This window comes from Ailuropoda melanoleuca, chromosome 15 (genome assembly GCF_002007445.2).
Source record: "Ailuropoda melanoleuca isolate Jingjing chromosome 15, ASM200744v2, whole genome shotgun sequence".
NCBI classification, from domain to species: domain Eukaryota; kingdom Metazoa; phylum Chordata; class Mammalia; order Carnivora; family Ursidae; genus Ailuropoda; species Ailuropoda melanoleuca.
In genome coordinates, this window is record NC_048232.1 from 65,625,387 (window position 1) to 65,645,311 (window position 19,925).

Below are 19,925 nucleotides of genomic sequence, written 5' to 3' on the forward strand. Positions count from 1 at the left end.
TCTGAACTACCTAAAACACCTCTAAGTGGGGTGGTCCAGGAGGCATATGGGTATATGGGTCCAAGGCTCAGGTGAGAAGCTGGGACTAGAGCTGGAGATGTGGGTGTCACTACCATACAGAGACAGTCACTGAGTCTGTGGAAAAGAGTGTTGAGAGTTTGCAGAGGCTCACGGCAGAACACTGAAGGACGCCAGCATTCCTGAAGGGGGCCTCAACCAGGAATGCTCTCTGAAGTATCCAGACTCCTTCATGATCCAGATCAAAAGAACTGGTTTTCCTATTTGCAGTTCATCCTTCCCCATTCAGTTTCTTTGGTAAGGAGGAGATAAAATTCTGAGCGCTGCATCCTTTAATTCAACAATGGCTGCACATTATTACTGAAGCAAGCCCCAGCAGTTCAACAACAAACCAGAGTATTTGACGAGACAGACACTCAAGAGGCCAGTATATCCGAGGTTCGAGAGATAAGATTAGGCACCCTAGTTACTCTGACCAGGCAGCAGCACAGATCCTCAAGTGATCCCCATCTGTGTCCCCCATCTGAGCCTCACCCCTGACAGATCACAGCTCCCGGCCTGCTTGGCCCCCATTTATTCTACTCACTGCTTGGGGTGCTCTAATGTTGCCACTTTTGTTCTTCTTTTACTGAAGTATAGTTGACATAAAATGTTATATTCAGGACGCCTGGGTGACTCAGTCAGTGAAGCATCTGCCTTCGGCTCAGGTCATACCAGCATCCTGGGGTCCAGCCCAGGTTCTGCCCAGCAGGGAGTCTGTTTCTCCCTCTCCTTCTGCCTGCCACTCTCCCTGCTTGTTCTCCCTCTCTCTCTGACAAACTAATGAATAAAATCTTTTAAAAAATGTTATATGCATTTCAGGTGTACGACAGTGATTGGACAAGTCGGTACACATGCGATACTCACAGAGGTGAATGTAGTCACCACACAATGCTATCACAGTACTGTTGACAATATTCCCTGTGCTGTACTTTCCATCCCCATGACATTTATTTCGTAACCGGAAGTTTGTTAGTGTTGCTTCTCACTGTGGTCCAGGCTGTGGAAGGACCAGAAATGCTAAGGAGGGATTGGGGCAGGGAGGGAGCCATTAAATCATCTCCAGTTCTTACTTGCACTGCTCTCCTGTCAAGTGAAAGCCTAGAAGATTTGTTATTTGGAACATTAGATATCTGGAATGGTAAGAGTTATACCAAAAAAGGAGTCTTCTGCTAAATGATACAGAATTTGAACAAAATTAATTTGAACAAAATTAAGCAAGTCTCTAAGTTAAAAAAGAAAAGGAAGAAAATAGATTATGAATTTTTACATATGAGCTACCATCACCTTTATACTTATTCCATAGTCAAGTTTCTCAGGCTGTTGGCTAAGAAGGGCAAAATGCTTTCTGGGGATATAGACAGATTCATGGTAGTGGTTCCAAGGACAGTGGACTTACATCCTTGAAATCATCAACATTTGTAATAGGAAACTGTGATTGTTAAAATGGTATTTGTTTTACTTAGTGATAAACTATATTTTCATAAGAGATTGATTTTTATCCACTAAACTTGAGATAATACGCTTCACCAACTTTATTCTGGAGTTCCTGTAGACTCTAATTGGTGTCTGAATTATTATTATTACTATTATTACTATTATTATTATTTTAAGTCAGAAAGCACCTAGACCCTTTGTCTGGACTGCTTCCTACAGGCTTATATTTTAATAAGCCTAGCAACTCTAACATTCATTTCTGAAAAGGATAGCAAATGTCATTTTTCTTTATCACTTGTCTGACTGATGGGTCTTTCCCATAAGTGTCTGACCACCAGGTGGGACCCCAGCAGAAATCCCAATAGGGCGTTGTCTTCAGATACGCAGTTTTCTGATGACTCTTAGATTTAGGAGGATACCTAGAGATTAACTAATCCTGTGCCCCCTCAATATAGAGATCAAGAAATTGAGGACTAGAGAGGTGAATTACCTGTGGTCAGCCAACAAGTCAGAGGCAGAACCAAGGCTACAATCAAAGGTTTGCTGTTTTTCCTATACTGCCTCTCCTTTTTTCTCTTTATTGTGGGAGAATATACATAACAAAATATACCGCCTTAGCTGTTTTTAAGCATATAGTTCAGTGGCATTAAGGACATTCACCATCACCACCATCCATCTCCCAAAGCTTCCATTATCCCAAACACACTCTGTACCCATTAAGTAATGACTCCCCTTTCCCCTCTCCGCCAAGCCCCAGGAACCACGGTTCTTTCTGTCTCTCTGTATTTGACTAGTCTAGGCACCTCGTAGGAGCAAAATCATTGGGTATCTGTCCTTTTGTGTCTGAATTATTTCACCTGGCGTCATGTCTTCAAGGTGCGTCCATGTTGGAGCCTGGATCAGAATCATCAGACAGCTCAGATCATACAGAATGTATTACAATACGGCACATAGTATTCTTTTTTAAGGCTGAACAACATTTCACTGTATGTATATGCCACATTTGCTTTATCTTTTCATCTGTCAATGGACGTTTGGGATTTTCCATCTTTTGGCTGGAGTGAATGATGCTCCCCTGAAACAAATATCTGTTGAGTCCCTGCTTCCAATTATTTTGAGTAATTGCTGGATCATATGATAATTCTCTGTTTAATTTTTTGAGAAACCACCATACTGTTTCCCACAGCAGCTGCATCAATTTACACTTCCTCGCTTTACTTTTTTGTGTACAGTAGAAGGAGTACTGGATGGGAAGCTGCCAACCCACCCCCGGAATTGATGAGCTGTGTAATATTGGCTAAGCTGCTCCACCACTCAAACCCCGCTTCCCCAGTCAGGGAGAGATAAAATGACCTTTGGCATGCCAGCTTCACAGAATTTCTGTAAGAACTCAGCCAAATGAGCTATACAGAATGCTTTATAAATAAAAACAGTACTTAATAAAAGTTACCATTAGTCATTTATACTAAATTTGGGTCCAATCCAATGTCGAGGGAGGAAACCATATGCTATTAAGGAAGGGACTCATTAAAGAAATTTAATATCCAACAAAGACTTTGATCCAAAGGTCTTTTTTTCTGAAACCTAGGCAGTCTGCCCTAAGCAGAGAGCACCGTGGCTGGGAGCAGTCACAGCCAGCTTGGGAGAAGCCGAGGGAAGGGCAAATCAGCGTGTCACAAAGCAGCCATAGGTCCGTCAGCTGCTTCGGTTTGAAGGTCTGCCATCCACTATTTTATTAGAGGCATTGAGAATTGTGTTTCTAATTTTCTATAAACACATCATTGCTAGGACAATGTGGCTTATTCCCTTTGATAATAAGAGTTGCTGAAATACGTCCAACAAATTTTTGTGTCTGCAGTTAAATCACGGGCTTCATCTTACTTATACAGATTACACAACGGGCTCCCAAGGAGAAAATGAAAGCTATCTACTGGCTTTTGGATACAGGGATGCCCTTTGGATTTTTGGATTCTAAGTATTAAATTTACTCTTTCATCACAAATCGACTGTACAAACACTGATTTTGTAACCACTGTAAAGGATGCAACAAAAATAAGAAGAGTCGAGTCCTACTCCTAATGTGATCAAAGTCAGAACTGAAGATCCCAAGAGACTGATACAATGTTGCTAGACTTTATAACTAATGACAGAATTATTTTCACTCTTTATATCCACATACTAACGCTACTGTACATAGAGGACATCCTCTGGAAAGATTTTCTTCCTATTTTAAACACACTTAAAATTCTTCTGCCAACACTTTTGTGCCTAACTTAAATAGTATCACATTTTTTAAGACCATTAAAGGCCTGGTATATTTTTACGATGTGAAGCCAAGCTATTCGACTATTAAACAGAAAAGGTTATTGGGCCTAGAGCGTACCTGGTCATTTTGGCCAGGAAAGGAACTCTTCTCTTTGGCTCCAAAGTCTTACGGTAGGGACAGAGACACAAAATCAGTGATTTCTGAATCTGGTACCAAGGAGGGGTAAGGAGACAGCCAGGATAAGATTAAGGTGAGACTGAAGCACAGTGAAAAAGGGTGAATCCTGGGCAGAAAAATAACTGCCAAGAGAAAGGGGGCCAGAGAATAGAAAGAAGGCACCCACTCAAGGTAGCAATTCCTTCTGAGATATCCCTCCAAAAATTATGCTCCAGCATCTGAAAAGGAGGGCTCACTGCTTTGTAAAGCTCTGCATTCCTGTATCAGACAGCCCTGGTTATTTTATTTTATTTTATTTATTTTATTTTATTTTATTTTATCTTCATCATGGTAACTGTATTCTTTAATCCCCAACACCTATTTCACCCATCCCTCTACCCACCTCCCCTCTGGTAACCATCAGTTTGTTCTCTACAGTTAAGAGTCTTGTTTCTTGATTTGTTCCTCTTTCTTGTCCCTTTTGCTCATTTGTTTTGTTTCTTAAATTCCACATATGATGAGATCATATGGTATTTGTCTCTCTGACTGACGTATTTTGCTTAGCATTATACTCTCTAGTTCCATCCATGTTGTTGGGAGATAGCTCTATTTTTTTAGATGTTCTTTAATTTAGTATCCAGCAACAAGAGAGACAGTAAATAATAAATCACGGTCCAGCCTTATGTTGGAATACTATTCAGCCAACATAAATGATGCTGCTATAAAAGAATATAGAAATAATACTTGTTGATTTAGGGAAATGCTTATAATATATTGTTATATGTATCTCAAGACCCTAGTTCAGGGTGTGTGTGTGTGTGTGTGTGTGTGTGTGTAGACAATGGAAAGATAGACACTGAACCATTAACAGTGTTTATTTCTGGGTAGCAGGAGCATGGATGATTTTTATCTTCTCCTTTATGCTTTTTTGCATTTTTAAAAATTGTATTTTACCACTAAAACCCTCCTCTCAAATGATCTCTGGTGCTGGCTTCTCACAGAGCAGCCACATAAGCCTCCAAAGACCTTCATTAAAGAATGAAGAAGATAGAAGAAAATGAAGGAAGAAGGCATCTTGTGCTCGGGTCTGCAGAGATAAACAGAGAGGGTGTCCCTGGAGCCCCTTTGGGTGCATACGCCTCTACCCTATTCTCTGCTTGCATTGGGCCTCGCTGGTGAAGCAGGCAGGCGCGCTGGGACACGCTGCAGGTTGGCTTTGCTTTCCAAGAGGAACCGTTCTGCTCTGGTGAGTCCCAGAAAGTTCCAACTTCCCCTGCTCAGCTAAATCCTTTTATTCTCTCTGCGGATGAAATGGTAGACCCCTGCTTGGTGGAGCAAAACTCTGATAAAATGTCCTTAATATGCACTGAAGAGAATATCATAAAGTTTGTGGTGACAGTTTGCCCTAAATAGGCCCATGCTGTCTGGGTGTGGTCGATAAGGCCCAGAAAGGCCTGGAAGTGTCCAAAGAGCAGAGACAGGGGAGTCACTCAACACAGTTCAAGGGCTTCACACGCTGGCTTCTATGGCCCTTTGTTTTTTGTTTTTGTTTTTTTAAAGATTTTATTTATTTATTTGACAGAGAGAGAGACAGCCAGCGAGAGAGGGAACACACGCAGGGGGAGTGGGAGAGGAAGAAGCAGGCTCCCAGTGAAGGAGCCTGATGCGGGGTTCGATCCCAGCACTCCGGGATCACGCCCTGAGCCGAAGGCAGACGCTTAACAACTGAGCAACCCAGGCGCTCCTATGGCCCTTTGTTTTATGCTGCTCAATGTCTGTATGAGCCCTAGAGAGTGAGAGCCCCATCTTCATGCAGCCAGACAACCTGTTTGGATTTCTAACCCACACTTGAAGGTCTCAGAACTCCAGCAGAACTCCCTAAGAAAATACTACTGCAGTTTTAATGTATTTTTAAATATTAAAAAAAAAAACAAAACCCAAACCAAAAGAACCCCAAAGCTTTTGTTATGTTAAGTGTAATAAAATATAAATGTACTAACTTATCAACACAAATAGATCAGACCAAACAATACCAAATAAAGCAAAGGAGAGAAAAAAAAAAACCCTTTTTAGATGCTAAAAAAGTTCTGTGGTGTAATTTCTTAAATTAATAATTCTATTTTTAAACTTTCACACTCATTAAAAAAGTTTGAAGCAGAGTATCACATTAACACAACTTTATTGCTAACTGAAGAGTCCCAATACTTTAAATCATTGTCCTTTCCATCTTGGGGAAGAGAAATGAAAGAGAACATTTGCCCAAACCAACCTTCTTAGCATCTTGAAGCAAACACTCAACTCACTTTCTATCTTGTCCTTTTAAAGTGGGAGTACGATGGTTCCATTTTTCCCTCTCCTCTCTTGCATTAACATAACTCCATCATTTCTACTGATCACGTCGAGTCTTACTACAGTATTTGTCCTAGCTTATCTATTTCTCCTCCTGAAGACAGGGATCACATCGGAATAGATGGAGCAATGTAGGACCATGTCCCTGCAAATTGGAAGTGATACCCCACAGGCAATCGTGCCGCTGGTCAGACCCCTGGGTAATGCACATCCCAGACACCAGCACATTTGTGTAAGAGTAAACACCTTGGGTAAAGAATTGATCCATCCCACAGCATCTAGGTAAACAGCTGAAATGAATTTTCAGCAGAGTTTTCACAAAGCTTTTTGCAAGTTTTTTGCCTTTGTTACATTATGAAGACAATGCAGGTTAACTTAGTATGGACAATCACATCCGTTCTCTGCACCACTTTGCCCACAGAAACCCACCCCAACATGGTAACCGGAACAATTCTGCACCTCGCATTTTCCCTTGAAAAATAAAGAAAACAATGATTCTGCCATACTCGGAGAAGAAAGGCAGAGCCATTCCCCAAGGCCCTCAGAAAGCCATCTGGCTGCAATCTTTCCCGGAGTTTCCTGGCCCAGAGACAAAGCACATTTATATGGGATGGATCAACACTGTCACCCAGCGGACAGACAGCAAGGCGGGCTGAGGCTGAGCCTTGCTCTTTGCTTGGTAGCCAGCGTTTGAATAGGAACCTGTTTGTCATCGGTGATCACATATTCTCTTACAGGGAACTGGGAGGATCTCAGCTGACAAGACTTTGATCTGGGATGCAAGCAGCTTAAGGAGGACATATATTTTTATTGTGCCTATGTTTCTTTTTTTAAACCACCAGTAAATTTATAGGAAGCATAGACTATATAACCAACCTTGCAAGTCTGCCAAGACTCACAGGATCAAATAAATAGGCTTGCAGAAGCAGGGAGGTATGATTACCTGCCAGGTATGTGGGAAGATTTCTCTACCAGAGAATAAGACTTATTGTTCATTGTTCATAGTGACAGTGGATGTGTATTTTGAAAACTAAAGATTTATTTTGGGGGGGGTGCATATGTGGATTGAAATCTGAGGTTATTCACTTTACTAGAATGATATCAGTAGATGAAATATTCTTGCTATCTCTATTTTGTATATATCTCAAAAGACAGGCATGGATGCAGCCTCTGCCCTGTCTCATTCCTCCTAAGCCTCTTTATTATTATTATTTTTAGTCTTTTATTATTATTATTATTATTATTGTTATTTGAGAGAGAGAGAGAGAAAAGTGGGGAGGGGGGCAGAGGGAGAGGAACAGGGAGAGGGAGATAGAGTCTCAAGCAGACTCCCCACCGAGCATGGAACCCGAGGACGGGATTGATCTCACAACTCCAAGACCACAACCTGAGCCGAAACCACGACCCGAGCTGAAACAGAGTTGGACCCTTAACCAACTGCGCTGCCAGGAGCCCCAAGCCTCTTCAGTCTTAACTATTATTCAACACTCTTAACAAACAGGCTTACTTTTCAATTAAGGTGAGAGGCTCTTTGCCTTAAGCCTTTCTTGCTAAATGTACCTTTATTTATTTTTTTTTTAAGATTTTATTTATTTATTCGACAGAGAGAGAGACAGCCAGCGAGAGAGGGAACACAAGCAGGGGGAGTGGGAGAGGAAGAAGCAGGCTCACAGCAGAGGAGCCTGATGTGGGGCTCGATCCCATAACGCCGGGATCACGCCTTGAGCCGAAGGCAGACACTTAACCGCTATGCCACCCAGGCGCCCCGCTAAATGTACCTTTAGATTAGTTTCTCCCCAGCTGGGACTCATCCACAAACTGAAAGCATTCATCTGGCATCACTTTACACTTCTGCGGTACTGGGGGGCTGAGACTCACCTGGTAGCAGTGTCTGTAGCATCTCAATTAAAAGTGAAGTCTCCGTGTATTGGAGGGAAATCTGGGTTTGAATCCTAACCCCACCACTTGCTAGCTAGCTCCTTGCCTTGGACAGGTTACTTAACTTCCCTAAGCTTTAGTTTCCATCTCTGTTATCAGGGATAATATTAGCACCTACCCCCTCACAGGTTAATCCCTGCTGTGGGGATTTAGGTAGGAAAATACAGATGAATAACAGCACAGTGCCGGGGCGCCTTATAACAGCTCAATGAACATTAGTGTTAGCATTATCACAGCAGTCACTCTAACTATTCCTAAAGTGCAATTTTTATAAAGTTTCTCTAGAGTAGCAGATGAAACCATGATATTTTTTAGACAGAAGGACCCTGAGAGGGCATCCAGTCCATTGCTCTTCATTAAAATCATCCAGGGAAGCATTTATTTATTTATTTATATTTTTAAGAATTATTTATTTATTTATTTTAGAGGGAGAGAGAGCACGAATGAGCAAGTGAGCATGGGAAGGGGCAGAGAGAAATTTTAGCTGACTCTCCACTGAGCATGGAGCCGGATGCGGGGCTTAATCTCATGACTCTGAGACCACCACCTGAGCCAAAATGAAGAGTTGGATGTTTAACAGACTGAGCCACCCAGGGGTCCCTCCAGGGAAGCTTTTAAAAAACACTGAAATCCCCAGTAGCCAGATGAAAGAATACTTATTATATGAATCCTTTCAGATGAATTCTAGAAAAAGCAAACCTAATCTATAGTGACAGAAAGCAGATCAGGGATTGCCTGGGGATGAAGGTGGAAGGAAAGGGCTGAAGGAAACTTTCTGGGGTGGGGGAAATACTTTCTGTCCTTTTAAAAAAAATTTTTTTTAAAGATTTTATTTATTTATCTGAGAGAGAGAGCACAGGAGGGGAAGCGGGAGATGGAGAAGTAGGCTCCCCACTGTGCAGGGAGCCCAACGCGGGGCTCCATCCCAGGACCCTGGGATCATGACCTGAGCCAAAGGCAGATGCTTAACGACTGAGCCATCCAGGTGCCCCTTTATTTCCTACCTTGATTGTGGTGGTAGTTACATGAGTATGCACATTTGTCAAAAGTTTTTGAAACTGTACAATAAAGTGAGTGCATTGTATTATATGTAAAATGTATCATAATGAAGTTGATGTAAAGTGATGCTGAGTCTCATCCACAGGAATTCTGATTTAACTGTTCTAGGGTGAGGCTCAGAAATCATTTTTTCATGCAGCTAAGGCAGGAGCCAGTGGTGAGAGCCACCGATCTAATCCAGTCCTCTCCACCTCCAGATGAGATCAACCCAAACATATACAGCTGGTTATAGTGGAAGGTGTAGGACTAAACACTGGGTCTCCAGGGGCGCCTGGGTAGCGAAGTCAGTTAAGCATTGGAATCTTGATTTTGGCTCAGGTCTTGATCTCAGAGTTCTGAAACTGAGCCCTGCGTCGGGCTCCACGTCGGGCTCCATGCTGGGCATGGTGCCTGCTTGAGATTCTCTCTCTCCCTTTGCCTCCTCCACGCCCCCCCACCCCATGCGTGTGTGTGTGTGTGTGTGTGTGCGCGCGCGCGCGTGCGCGTGCGCTCTCTCTCTCTCTCTCTCAAAAAACAACAAACGACAAAACCAGGTCTCCAGATTTCTTGTTTTCCTAGCTTTTCCTTCTTACCTTTACTAATAACACTGCTTCTCCTTGGAACTCCCCTCTCCTTTTTACCTCTCTTTATGGAAATCCCTTCAAGATTCAGCTCACATCTCATAACTCTCAGGAAGCCACAGACTGTACCTCTCTGCCCTTGAACTACAAGCTCCTTGGCAAGAGGGACTGTGGCTTTTTTTTTCTTCCTCAGAACTAATATTATGTTTGGCACAGGGCAGATATTCCACACACATTTGTTGAACTGAAAAAGTGGTGGAAGGGAATTAACATTTAATAAGTACCCACAATGTGCCACGAATTGAAATGAGCACTTTATGCATATTATCTCACTGAATTTTTACGATTTTATGAGTTGGTTATTATTTTCCCTTTTTGTAAGGGGGGAAATAGGCTCAGAGAGGCTTAGTAATTTGCTGAAGGTCACACAGCAAGCAAGTAGTAGAACCAAGGTGTGGACTCAGGTCTGTTGATTGTCACAGTTCATACTAGGCTGTCTCAGTCATAGTAGTTACTCTATTCAGTCTTCAAATACGGATATTATGTATCCTATCTCCTCAATTAGGTTATAAGCTTCTTAAAAGCAAGAATTAAATTTTAGCATTTATAATCCCACGTCAACCCTAGAAGATTTGATCACCTCAGTGTTAAGAGAGTATTTAGTTTTTAACCCCATTAGAGAAATTGTAACAATAATCCAACAGAAGAATATCCGCAGCTTTAACCTGCACTTATAAGAAGACCTGTAGTCAAGGGGGTACTGCAGAGGGTTGTGATTCGAGCTTATCTATTTCTTCATTCTCTCCTTTCTTTTTTATGAATAATTTCTAAGTCACGCAAGCACCATACACCACATCAGTCACATATAACAACATAGTAGGTTGGTTAAAACAGTCATATATCTCAAAGCACGTACCAAAAAAATTCCTGGAATGACATTGTGCCTTTGAACCAGAAGCGGACAACGGCCACCAGTAAGTTTACATGCAGAGGTGATGTTGTATTTGAGCAATCGAAAGGGATCTGAACAACTCTACAAAAGCAAAAAGTTGTAAAGACATTAAATCCCAGGTAACAAATCCCTTGTTTCATTCAGCAGTATTTGCATCTCTGAACCAACAATTCTAGACTCTATTCTTACCACTCCATTAGGAATACCTTCTTCATAAATTTATCAAAGACCTCTGTATTGCCAAGGCTAGTGGACATTTTCATGTTTCTTCTATTTGTTGACCTCTTCGAGGCATTTGAAATTACTAAACAGTCCTTCTTCTCAAACTCTCTCCTGTGCTTCTGTGGTCCCACTCTTCTGTTTTCTTTCTGTTTCTCTATCTCTTCCATCCTCGTCTTTGTCAAGCACAATTTTTCCTCTACTTGATCTCTAAATATCTAAAATCTCTAATCTTGCCTTCTGCTATTCACTCTCTTCACATACCCCTTGGGTAACCCATAATTTTAGCTACTATTTCTGTGTACCAAACGTTTTCCAAAGCTAGTGCTTTCCTCTGAGTATCAGACTTGTGGGTTGAATTGCCTACCTCTTGATGTCTGCGTTTTGATGGTACCTCCAACTCAACATACCCAATCTGAATTTTTCATCTTTCTCTTCATTCTTTTTTTGTTTTGTTTTTATGTTAAGGAAGATCTATGCCCAATGTGGGGCTTAAACTCATGACCCGAGATCAAGAGTCCCATGCTCTACTGACTGAGCCAGACAGGCACCGTTCTTCAAATATTCTTATGGTGGATTAAAGATGTCTGTAAATTCTTTACCACTCTACCTATCAAGAGATGGAAGTCTACTTCCACTCCCCTTGAATCTGGGCTGGCCCTGTGATAGGCTTTGACCAAGACTATACTGCATAACTTTTGAGGCCAGGCCTTAAGAGGTCTCCAGGTTCCATCTTCACGTCTTGGAACATTCCTTTTCAAACACGGACATCATGTTGTGAGGAAACCTGACTAACTCTTAGAAAGCCAGGCCCTCATGAGGAGAACAGAGTCTCCTGGCCGATAGCCATTGCTGAGCTCCTAAATGGCAGCAGTACCACCTGCCAGCCATTTGAATGAGGCTCTTCTTGAATCCTCCAGCTGTACTCAAACTGGCCCAGACAATGCTGTGTGAAGCATAGTCAGGTCATCCCTGCTAGCCCTGACAGGTCATGAGCAAACACATGGTTGCTGTTGTAGGATCGTAAGTTTTGGGGGTGTTTGTTATGTGGAAATAGATAACAGATATTTCTTATCCTCATCCTTCTGAATTTCCAACCTCAAAAAATGGTACTGCTCTTCTAACTATGCAAACAAGAAGCTGGGAGACATCTTAAACTCTTCCCTCATTCAATGCATCAAACCTTACAGAGTCTCGCTTCTCACTACCACTCAGACTCAGCATCCTTTTCCACTCCCATGGCCACTGCCTGACCATTTCTCACCCAGGTAAATGCGATACAAGGTCTCTTTGTCATTCTTTTTCTGGAACATTCTGTCAAAATGATCCTTCTAAAATACAAAAATTCTTCATGTCACCTCTCTGCTTAAAATCCTTTAATGACTCCTCTTCCTTTTCAAGAAGAGTTGGGGTTCTTTATTGAACTTCACAGTTAGGCTTCTGCTACCTTCATTAGCTAACTCCGTCAATGTGCACACCCCAATACTGATGCCTTTCCCACCTCCCAGGTTCATCCTGCAACTTGATATCCTCTTGCCTTTCAATGTGCAGTTTTCCAACATGCCTTACAAAATGCAGTTTGTGGGAAATACTCAGTTAATTCTTACTAGTCTTACAAGTCTAACTAGTCCTACAAGCCACTTCTTGCCTGTTGATACTTCTGACCCAGTCACTCGTGACTGTTCTCTGGATTGTCTTTTCCTTGAGGTCACGATCAGGGTCTAATTCTTCAGGCTAAAGAAACATTCACTCATTTGTTGGTTCATTTATTCACCTGACAAGTATGTTTTAGATGTTAACCATGTACTCAGCCCTGGGATAGGCACTAGGGCTATAGTGGTGAACAAGACAGGGTCCTGCCATCAAGAGGCTTCCAGCTGTGGGCAGAGGAAGCTGGCTTCAGGGCAGGCTGGAAGGGTGGGGCTGCCACTCCCAGAACCAGTGCTCCCCGTGCTCCCAGAACCCACCCCATATCCCCTGTGGCTCAGGCTACCCTTCTAGGAGCTTTGTCTACACCCATCATGCTTCCACCAGAGTATCTGGTGAATTCTCATTGCTGTCCAGCTTCCAAGTGCAGCTTAACAATTCAGCCTCCCAGTTCCCTGGTTAGATGGAATGAAAGAGAATGAAGAGGGAGCCAAGACCCTGGTCTGACCAGGCCACCCTTTTGATGAAGACGAGTTCTCAGGTGAATCTTCCCCATTCTTATTCGTATTCCCTTTAGGGTCTCTGGTATGAGAACATTTCCTTCTAAAAAAGAATCTAGGGTACCCTGGGGTACCCAGCCAATTATACCTGCATTCTCTTTCTTCACCAAAGTTACGAAATGACATGTCACTTTCCTGCAAGGTTGCTGTCAATTCTGCTAGATGAAATATTTCCTTCATCAAAACTTACATTTAAAATTTTTTTATATCCTGCCTTTTTAGCAAAAGACCAGAGGTGGTTTATAGGAAGTAAGAATAGTATCAGAGAAAATTATAAATTAAAAAATATATATATGATGAGAAAATTTCAGTATAAAAAGAAGCTCTGGATCCAAAAGAAGAAATGGATTTCAGATAAGTGCTCCATAAGTTCTTACTCTATTGTTATAATTCAGTTTAAAACTTTGCTCTGTACTTCCAGGCAATGTGAAAAGAGAAACCCAGTTGGGCACACCAAAAATCTCATTACCGGGGAAGAGGAAACATACTGGATCCTCATGGGAAGTAAAGCTTCTCATTCAGAGAGACAATTTTCACATTGGGCTTCATATAGGGGACGCTAGGCCTGGAGAATATAATGTAACATCCCTCAAAAGAAGCTTGGGACTATTTAGGGCAAAGTCTTCACTTCCACTCAGTGGAAGCGTCTTTGCAAGGGGCGACGTGGCCCAAGCCCTCGGCTCCCGCATGCTTCAACCTGAAGAACAAGACCCAGACCCTGCAAAGTTCTTTAATAAATCCCCTGGGGCTCTCACTGGGGTTGGAAAAGGGAACTGGGCAGTCAGGGTGGGAAGAGCCTCCCTGGGAGGAGGACCTCAAAGTCACACTAAAGGACTTGGACTTGGCCTGAAAGGAAGTCCTTAGAAGACTGTCAGCAGGAGAATGATGCAGTCATGTCCGTATATTAAAAAGAACACCCAGCAAAGTGTAGAAAATATCAGAGGCGCCAAGACAAGAGGCAGCAAAACTCATCAGAGAGGTCACTGGAGAGAATCAAATGGGAGGTGATGAAGGCCTGAAATAGGCAGAAGCAGTGGAATCGGAAAAAAAGGTCGAATGGGAAAAAATGTCACAGTGATAGAATCAACTAGGCTTAGAGAATACTCATAAATGTGTTGAGGGTAAAGGCTATCGCGGGGAAAAGGCTTCATGAGTTACGACTCAGGTCAGCTGGTTGTGGTTGCTTGCAGTGCAGTCCGGAAAAGGAGTTTAGGGCCCAGTCTAGGCTCGGTTGAAAAGGATGCTGGATTAGTAGTGTCTGTTACGGGGGCAGAATGAGAGGATGCTGGCATGCCTGGTATTTACCATTCCTATTCTCTGGGAAAAGAAGCACAATGTACTGTCTGTTTCAAAATGTGCACACTGTAATTCCATGTATATGAAGATCTAAAACAGACAAAACTAATTTATGGTGATGGAAATCAGAAAAGTGGTTACCAGTGGTTACCAGGTTACTAACTGAAAAGGGCAAGAGGGAGCTTTTTTAGGCCCGGGAATATTCTGTACCTTGATCTGGGTGGTTATTATATAGATGTATACATACATAAACATTCATTAAGCTATATGCCCTTAAGATTTGTGACCTTTATTATATGAAGTCATACCTCAATTTAAAAAGCAGGGGAGAAATTCCTCCATGGCCCTTTGTGTGGCTGAGGAAATGTATTAAGATGTAACGTGCAAGTAAACATTATTCACAATTTGTCTTAAGACACATGATACTCACCTGAATGCAAGGCATGTTTTTAGATCTGTTCAGTTTCCTATACACTTTGGCCATTTCTTTTGTAGTCTTGTCCATTTTGCTAGCTGAGAACACGTGGACTATAATGAGCTGATCCATGGAGGACAGCTGGTGGCTTATAAGGTGATCATACTCCAGGTCTGTCACTTCAGGGATGCTGTAAGTGCTACATTGGCATGTGCCCCCTTCCTGCCCACACAATGTCCTCCTGAGGACCACAGGACAGAGCAGCTGGGAAGCAAACCATGCGTCCTTGCTCTTAATGGGAGGAGGAGGAAACCTAAAAATGTAATGGTTAGAAATCATGTTTAAAGAACTGAAAGGACAGGGGTGCTTGGGTGGCTCAGTCAGTTAAGCATCCGACTCTTGATTTCAGCTCAGGTCATGATCTTGGGGTCCTGGGAATTGAGCCCCATATCAGGCTCTTTGCTCAGCTGGGAGTCTGCTTATTGGCCTCTCCCTCTGCCCTTCCCCTGCTCACACTACCCTTCTCTCTCTCAAATAAATAAATAAATCTAAAAAAAAAAAAAGAACTGAAAGAACAGAAAAAATATCACTTTAGAAGAAACCAAAGTGGCTACTTTGGTAAAGCATTTAAATTTAATTCTGGACAGAACTTTATGTGCCAACATGCTAAAATACTTGTCAATACATTAAAAGAGTTGAATGTAAACCTCTTCAGTCACATAAACACCTGTGGCTCTGAAACAAACATAAGTTATATGGTCAGAGGACTTAATAATTCCAAATGACTGCAAGTAATTGACCAGTAGGAATGAGGCTTAAAGCGTTAATTGCAGTTTAACAAATGCAAGAAGAATGCGTTGAGGTGGGTCTATAAGATACTCACTTTATTCCATCTCACAAATGGGGAAAACCAAGCTCAGGAAATTCAATAATTTGTCAGTAGTAACTGACAAAGTGGAACTTGAACCCATGTGTATTTTTTTTTAAGATTTTATTTATTTATGTGACAGACAGCCAGTGAGAGAGAGAACACAGCAGGGGAGTGGGAGGGGAAGAAGCAGGCTCCCAGCGGAGGAGCCCAATGTGGGACTCGATCCCAGAATGCCGGGATCACACCCTGACCCAAAGGCAAACGCTTAACGACTGTGCTACCCAGGTGCCCCTTGAACCCATGTGTATTTTTTTCTATTACAATGTCCCACTGACTGGTGATGAAACACCTACTGCATACTTTTGAGCTGATTTATGCCTATTAACAGACTGGATAAACCATGTAACCTAAGAGCCAGAATGGAAATCAGAAAGCTAAATTTGGATCTGTCTTCTATCCACTCACTAACTCTCAACATGACCGTAAATCTTCTGGCTTCTTTATGCCTCAGTATTAACATCTGTAATGTAGGGATAAGTTCATACTTCCACAAAACTTCTAGGGAGGTTATGAGGCCTATAAAACCAAACTTTGTGAATTTTAATTACGCTTAAAGAATTTTTATGTGATGCTGAAATTTGTTAAATAATTAAGTTACTTAAAACTGGTATTCCTTGGGTAGCTAGAAGAGTATTTTTAAATTATCATTAGAATATTTGGTATTGGCTTCATTTTCTTTATGCTGTAACTGAGGAACTTAGTAAATGTGATAAATGCCCAGTTATGTTTGTTGAAGTTGTGCTTTTCTAAATGCCTTGATGCCTTCCCTTGGTAGAAGCACATTTCTGAGAAATGATGATTCTATTTCCTTGTGATAAGGAAACCCACACATGTCAATATAATGTTATTTCAGTTCTCACCTTTATGCTCTAGTAGATCTATTTTCAACATCTTTTTTTTCCCCCTTTCTTGTCATTATGTTTATTAGTGAATTTAGATACAGGCCCACTCAGAAATGGATCTTGTTTTTGGAAAGAGAGGCAAATAATTTCAATAGAATACTGTTGCTCTGAAACCTTCAGATTCCGAGTAGTTCTGTATTCATTATAGTAAAAGTTTATATGTGTGTGTATATCAGTGTATGCATGTGGTAGACTAGTTTACATATTAGAGAAGAAGAAAAGAATAGCTTTGTACACACCACCCAGCTTTATCAGACTTTAGTATTTTACTACATTTCCTATATATTTATATATTTTTTCATTATTATAATTTCAGATACAACTTACAGCCCCAAGGACTCCTCCTGATTTCACCCAACTTTTTTACCCTGAATTTGATGTATGCCATTCTCATGTATGTTACATAATGTCCTAATCCATAATCTATCAGGGTTAAGGTTTTTAGCTGAGAGCAACAGAACAAACTGGTTAATTTAAGCAAACAAACTAAAATAAAGGAATGAAACAAAAGAACTCAGAAAATCCTTGGAAAGGTGGAAGAAATAGGCTTGCGGGGTCCTCTGACGGGGAAAATGTCCCAAGTCGTGCTGTAAAACTTGACCACTAGGGGCGCCACAGCCACAGCTGCTGGTCCTGCGGACCCAGAACACTGCTGTGAGAACCGCAGCCACCAGAGCCTCTGGGAGCCCTGTGCAGAGGACACCCCTCCCTGCCCAGAGCAGCCCCTGCTGTATGGTGACTAACATAATATACTACAAAAACTTAAAAAAAAAAAAAGAAAGAAAAGAAAACCTGGGGCAGGCTCATCAGACTGGTGGGTCATGTGCCTGGGCCCTCGCTTCAGAGGGGACTGGGAAAGCAAAAATCTGGCATTTTTGTCATCTATAGTGGAGGTGCACTCTCCCTTGGCAAGTAGGAGAGTCCCCAGATACAGAAAATGGGTTCAGATGCTGGATGGTGAAAACAAATGGCAGTTGTCCACAACAAAAATTATACAACCTCTTGGTTATGGAAATTTAGGTAGTTTCCTTTGTTTTGTTTTGTTTTTTTTTTTTAGATTTATTTACTTATTTTAGAGAGAAAGAAAGGGAGTGAGCATGAGGGGGGAGGGGGGCAAAGGGAGGAGGAGAGAGAGAGAATCCCAAGCATACTCCCTGCTGAGCACAGAGCCCAGCACAGGGCTTGATTCCACCACCCATGAGATCATGATCTGAGCTGAAATCACAAGTCAGATGCTCAACCGGCTGAGCCACCCGGAAGCCCTTGGTAGTTTCCTATTTTTAACTATTGCAAACTGCTGCAATGAAATTTTTATATGTTTCCTTCTTTTGTATATAAGACTTTTATTTTAATATTGTTAAAATTATAAACCTTCTCCCTTATGTTTGTGTTTTTTGGTGTATGTTTGGTTTAAGAATTTATTTTCTATCTTAAGCCAATGAAAATATTCTCCTTATGTTTTCTTCTAAATATTTTATTATTTGGCTTTTATATTTAGCTCTTTAATCTGCCTGCAGTTTGTGATGGGAAGTAGAAATCTAAGATAGGTGGTAGATAGATAACCAGTTGTCCCACCACCATTGATTGAATAATCTATCCTTTCCTCACTGGTTCCTATTTCTATTTCTATTGTATATCAAATTTCCATATGGTCTGGGTCTGACTGGGGCTCTCTATTCTGTTCCATTGATCTAAATAGCCTGGTGCCAATACCACACTATCTTAGTTACTATTACTTCCTAAAAGATCTTGAAATCTGGTAAGGCAAATCCTTCCACTTTGTTTTTCCTCTTCAAATATATTAATGTTACTTCTAGAGTTAGCTATCTTATACCCCAAAGAGCATGTGATTTAAAAAAACAAACAACTTTGAGCATGTATGATTTGGTAGACAATATGAGTGATAAGGGGACAAGAGACCTAAGAATACCACCTTTGCCAGTGGCTGGACAGTAGCAGAGAGCTCTGAGAGCAGGGCAGTTACCATTGAATAAATCAGGCATGTTTGGAATGAAGATTCTGATATCCACTCTGTGAAGAACAGGCTGCTAGAGGTCCCAGCCCCAGTAACACCTTCTTGTTTCCATGACCACTTACTCTTCACCTCCACCTTTGTCTACGGAAGCCTATCACAGGTAAATACAGAACATACCAACATTAGGGCCTCTGAAGAGGCACTCTGAGCATCCCTGAGTAATTCCAATGTGTCAGCTAGTGTGCCTATCAACCAGGACTAAGACAAGCTGCTCGCTGGCCTGGAGACTTGATCTGCAATGTTCCTAATATTCATGGGGCAGGAGGCCACCCCACCATAATTGGACCTGATTCTGAAAGTGAAACCTTGGGGTTCTGGGTAGTGGCAACTGAAAACCCACTAGGCAGGGAGGGGTAAACAGACAGACAGACAGACACACACACACACAATGCACACACTCAAAGTACACTAAACACACAGAAAGAGCAAACACTTTCCACTCAAAATGAGCACGAGCCTAGAATCAGAAATTCCAAAACATACCAAGAAAAATAATTCTAACAAAGATAACCCACAAAATCAATAGTCAAACGATGGATTCGATCTAGACAAAATTAAAATAATAGAGCAAATCTAAAAAGTACTTAAAAACAGGTATGTTTAGAATCCTTAGGGTGAATAACGATGGAAAAAATAATTGGAAAAAAAGAATTCAAAGATATTTAGTTAAGATAGAGTGGATTGAACACACTCGGTTTACTTCAACTTTGCCACAACCTTACTTAAATGACTGTAAAAACCTACACAGCCTATTACATCACATGTTATGTTAATTAGAATGCCTTCTTCTGGCTGCAAGTAACATAGAGTGCAACTCAAGCTGCCTTAACAAGGACACTTATTACGCACTGGTAAATTGGGAGGCGGAGCTACAAGGAAGGCATCACCCAGAGGCTCCACCCCCTCTCCCTCATTTTTTGGGCATCAGCCTCATCTGTGATCGGGAAACAGATGCTTGAACAGTTCCAGGCTTCGTATCTACTCAGAACAACCACCGTGGAAGAGAGGGGGCCTTTGTCCCCAGCACTACAAACAAAAGGCCTGGGATTACCAATGTCCGGTGTCACATGCTTCCACCCTTCTCCCCAGTGACTGTGGCTGGGTAAATGAAAAATTCTCATTGCCTTAAACCATCCAGGGTCCATC

At 41.8% G+C, this 19,925-nt stretch overlaps 1 protein-coding gene across 1 annotated transcript in view; it reads right to left on the reverse strand.

The window, feature by feature from the left end:
* Positions 1–19,925, reverse strand: part of LOC105237632 (uncharacterized protein C3orf20-like) — a 110,050-nt gene that overhangs the window by 9,969 nt on the left and 80,156 nt on the right. Inside the window, exons 16-17 of the mRNA XM_034643668.1 lie at positions 14,927–15,224; positions 10,739–10,855 (exon numbers count right to left, since the gene is read on the reverse strand). Of these exons, the coding sequence (XP_034499559.1) occupies positions 10,739–10,855; positions 14,927–15,224 (415 nt within the window). The remainder of the gene's footprint in view (positions 1–10,738; positions 10,856–14,926; positions 15,225–19,925) is intronic.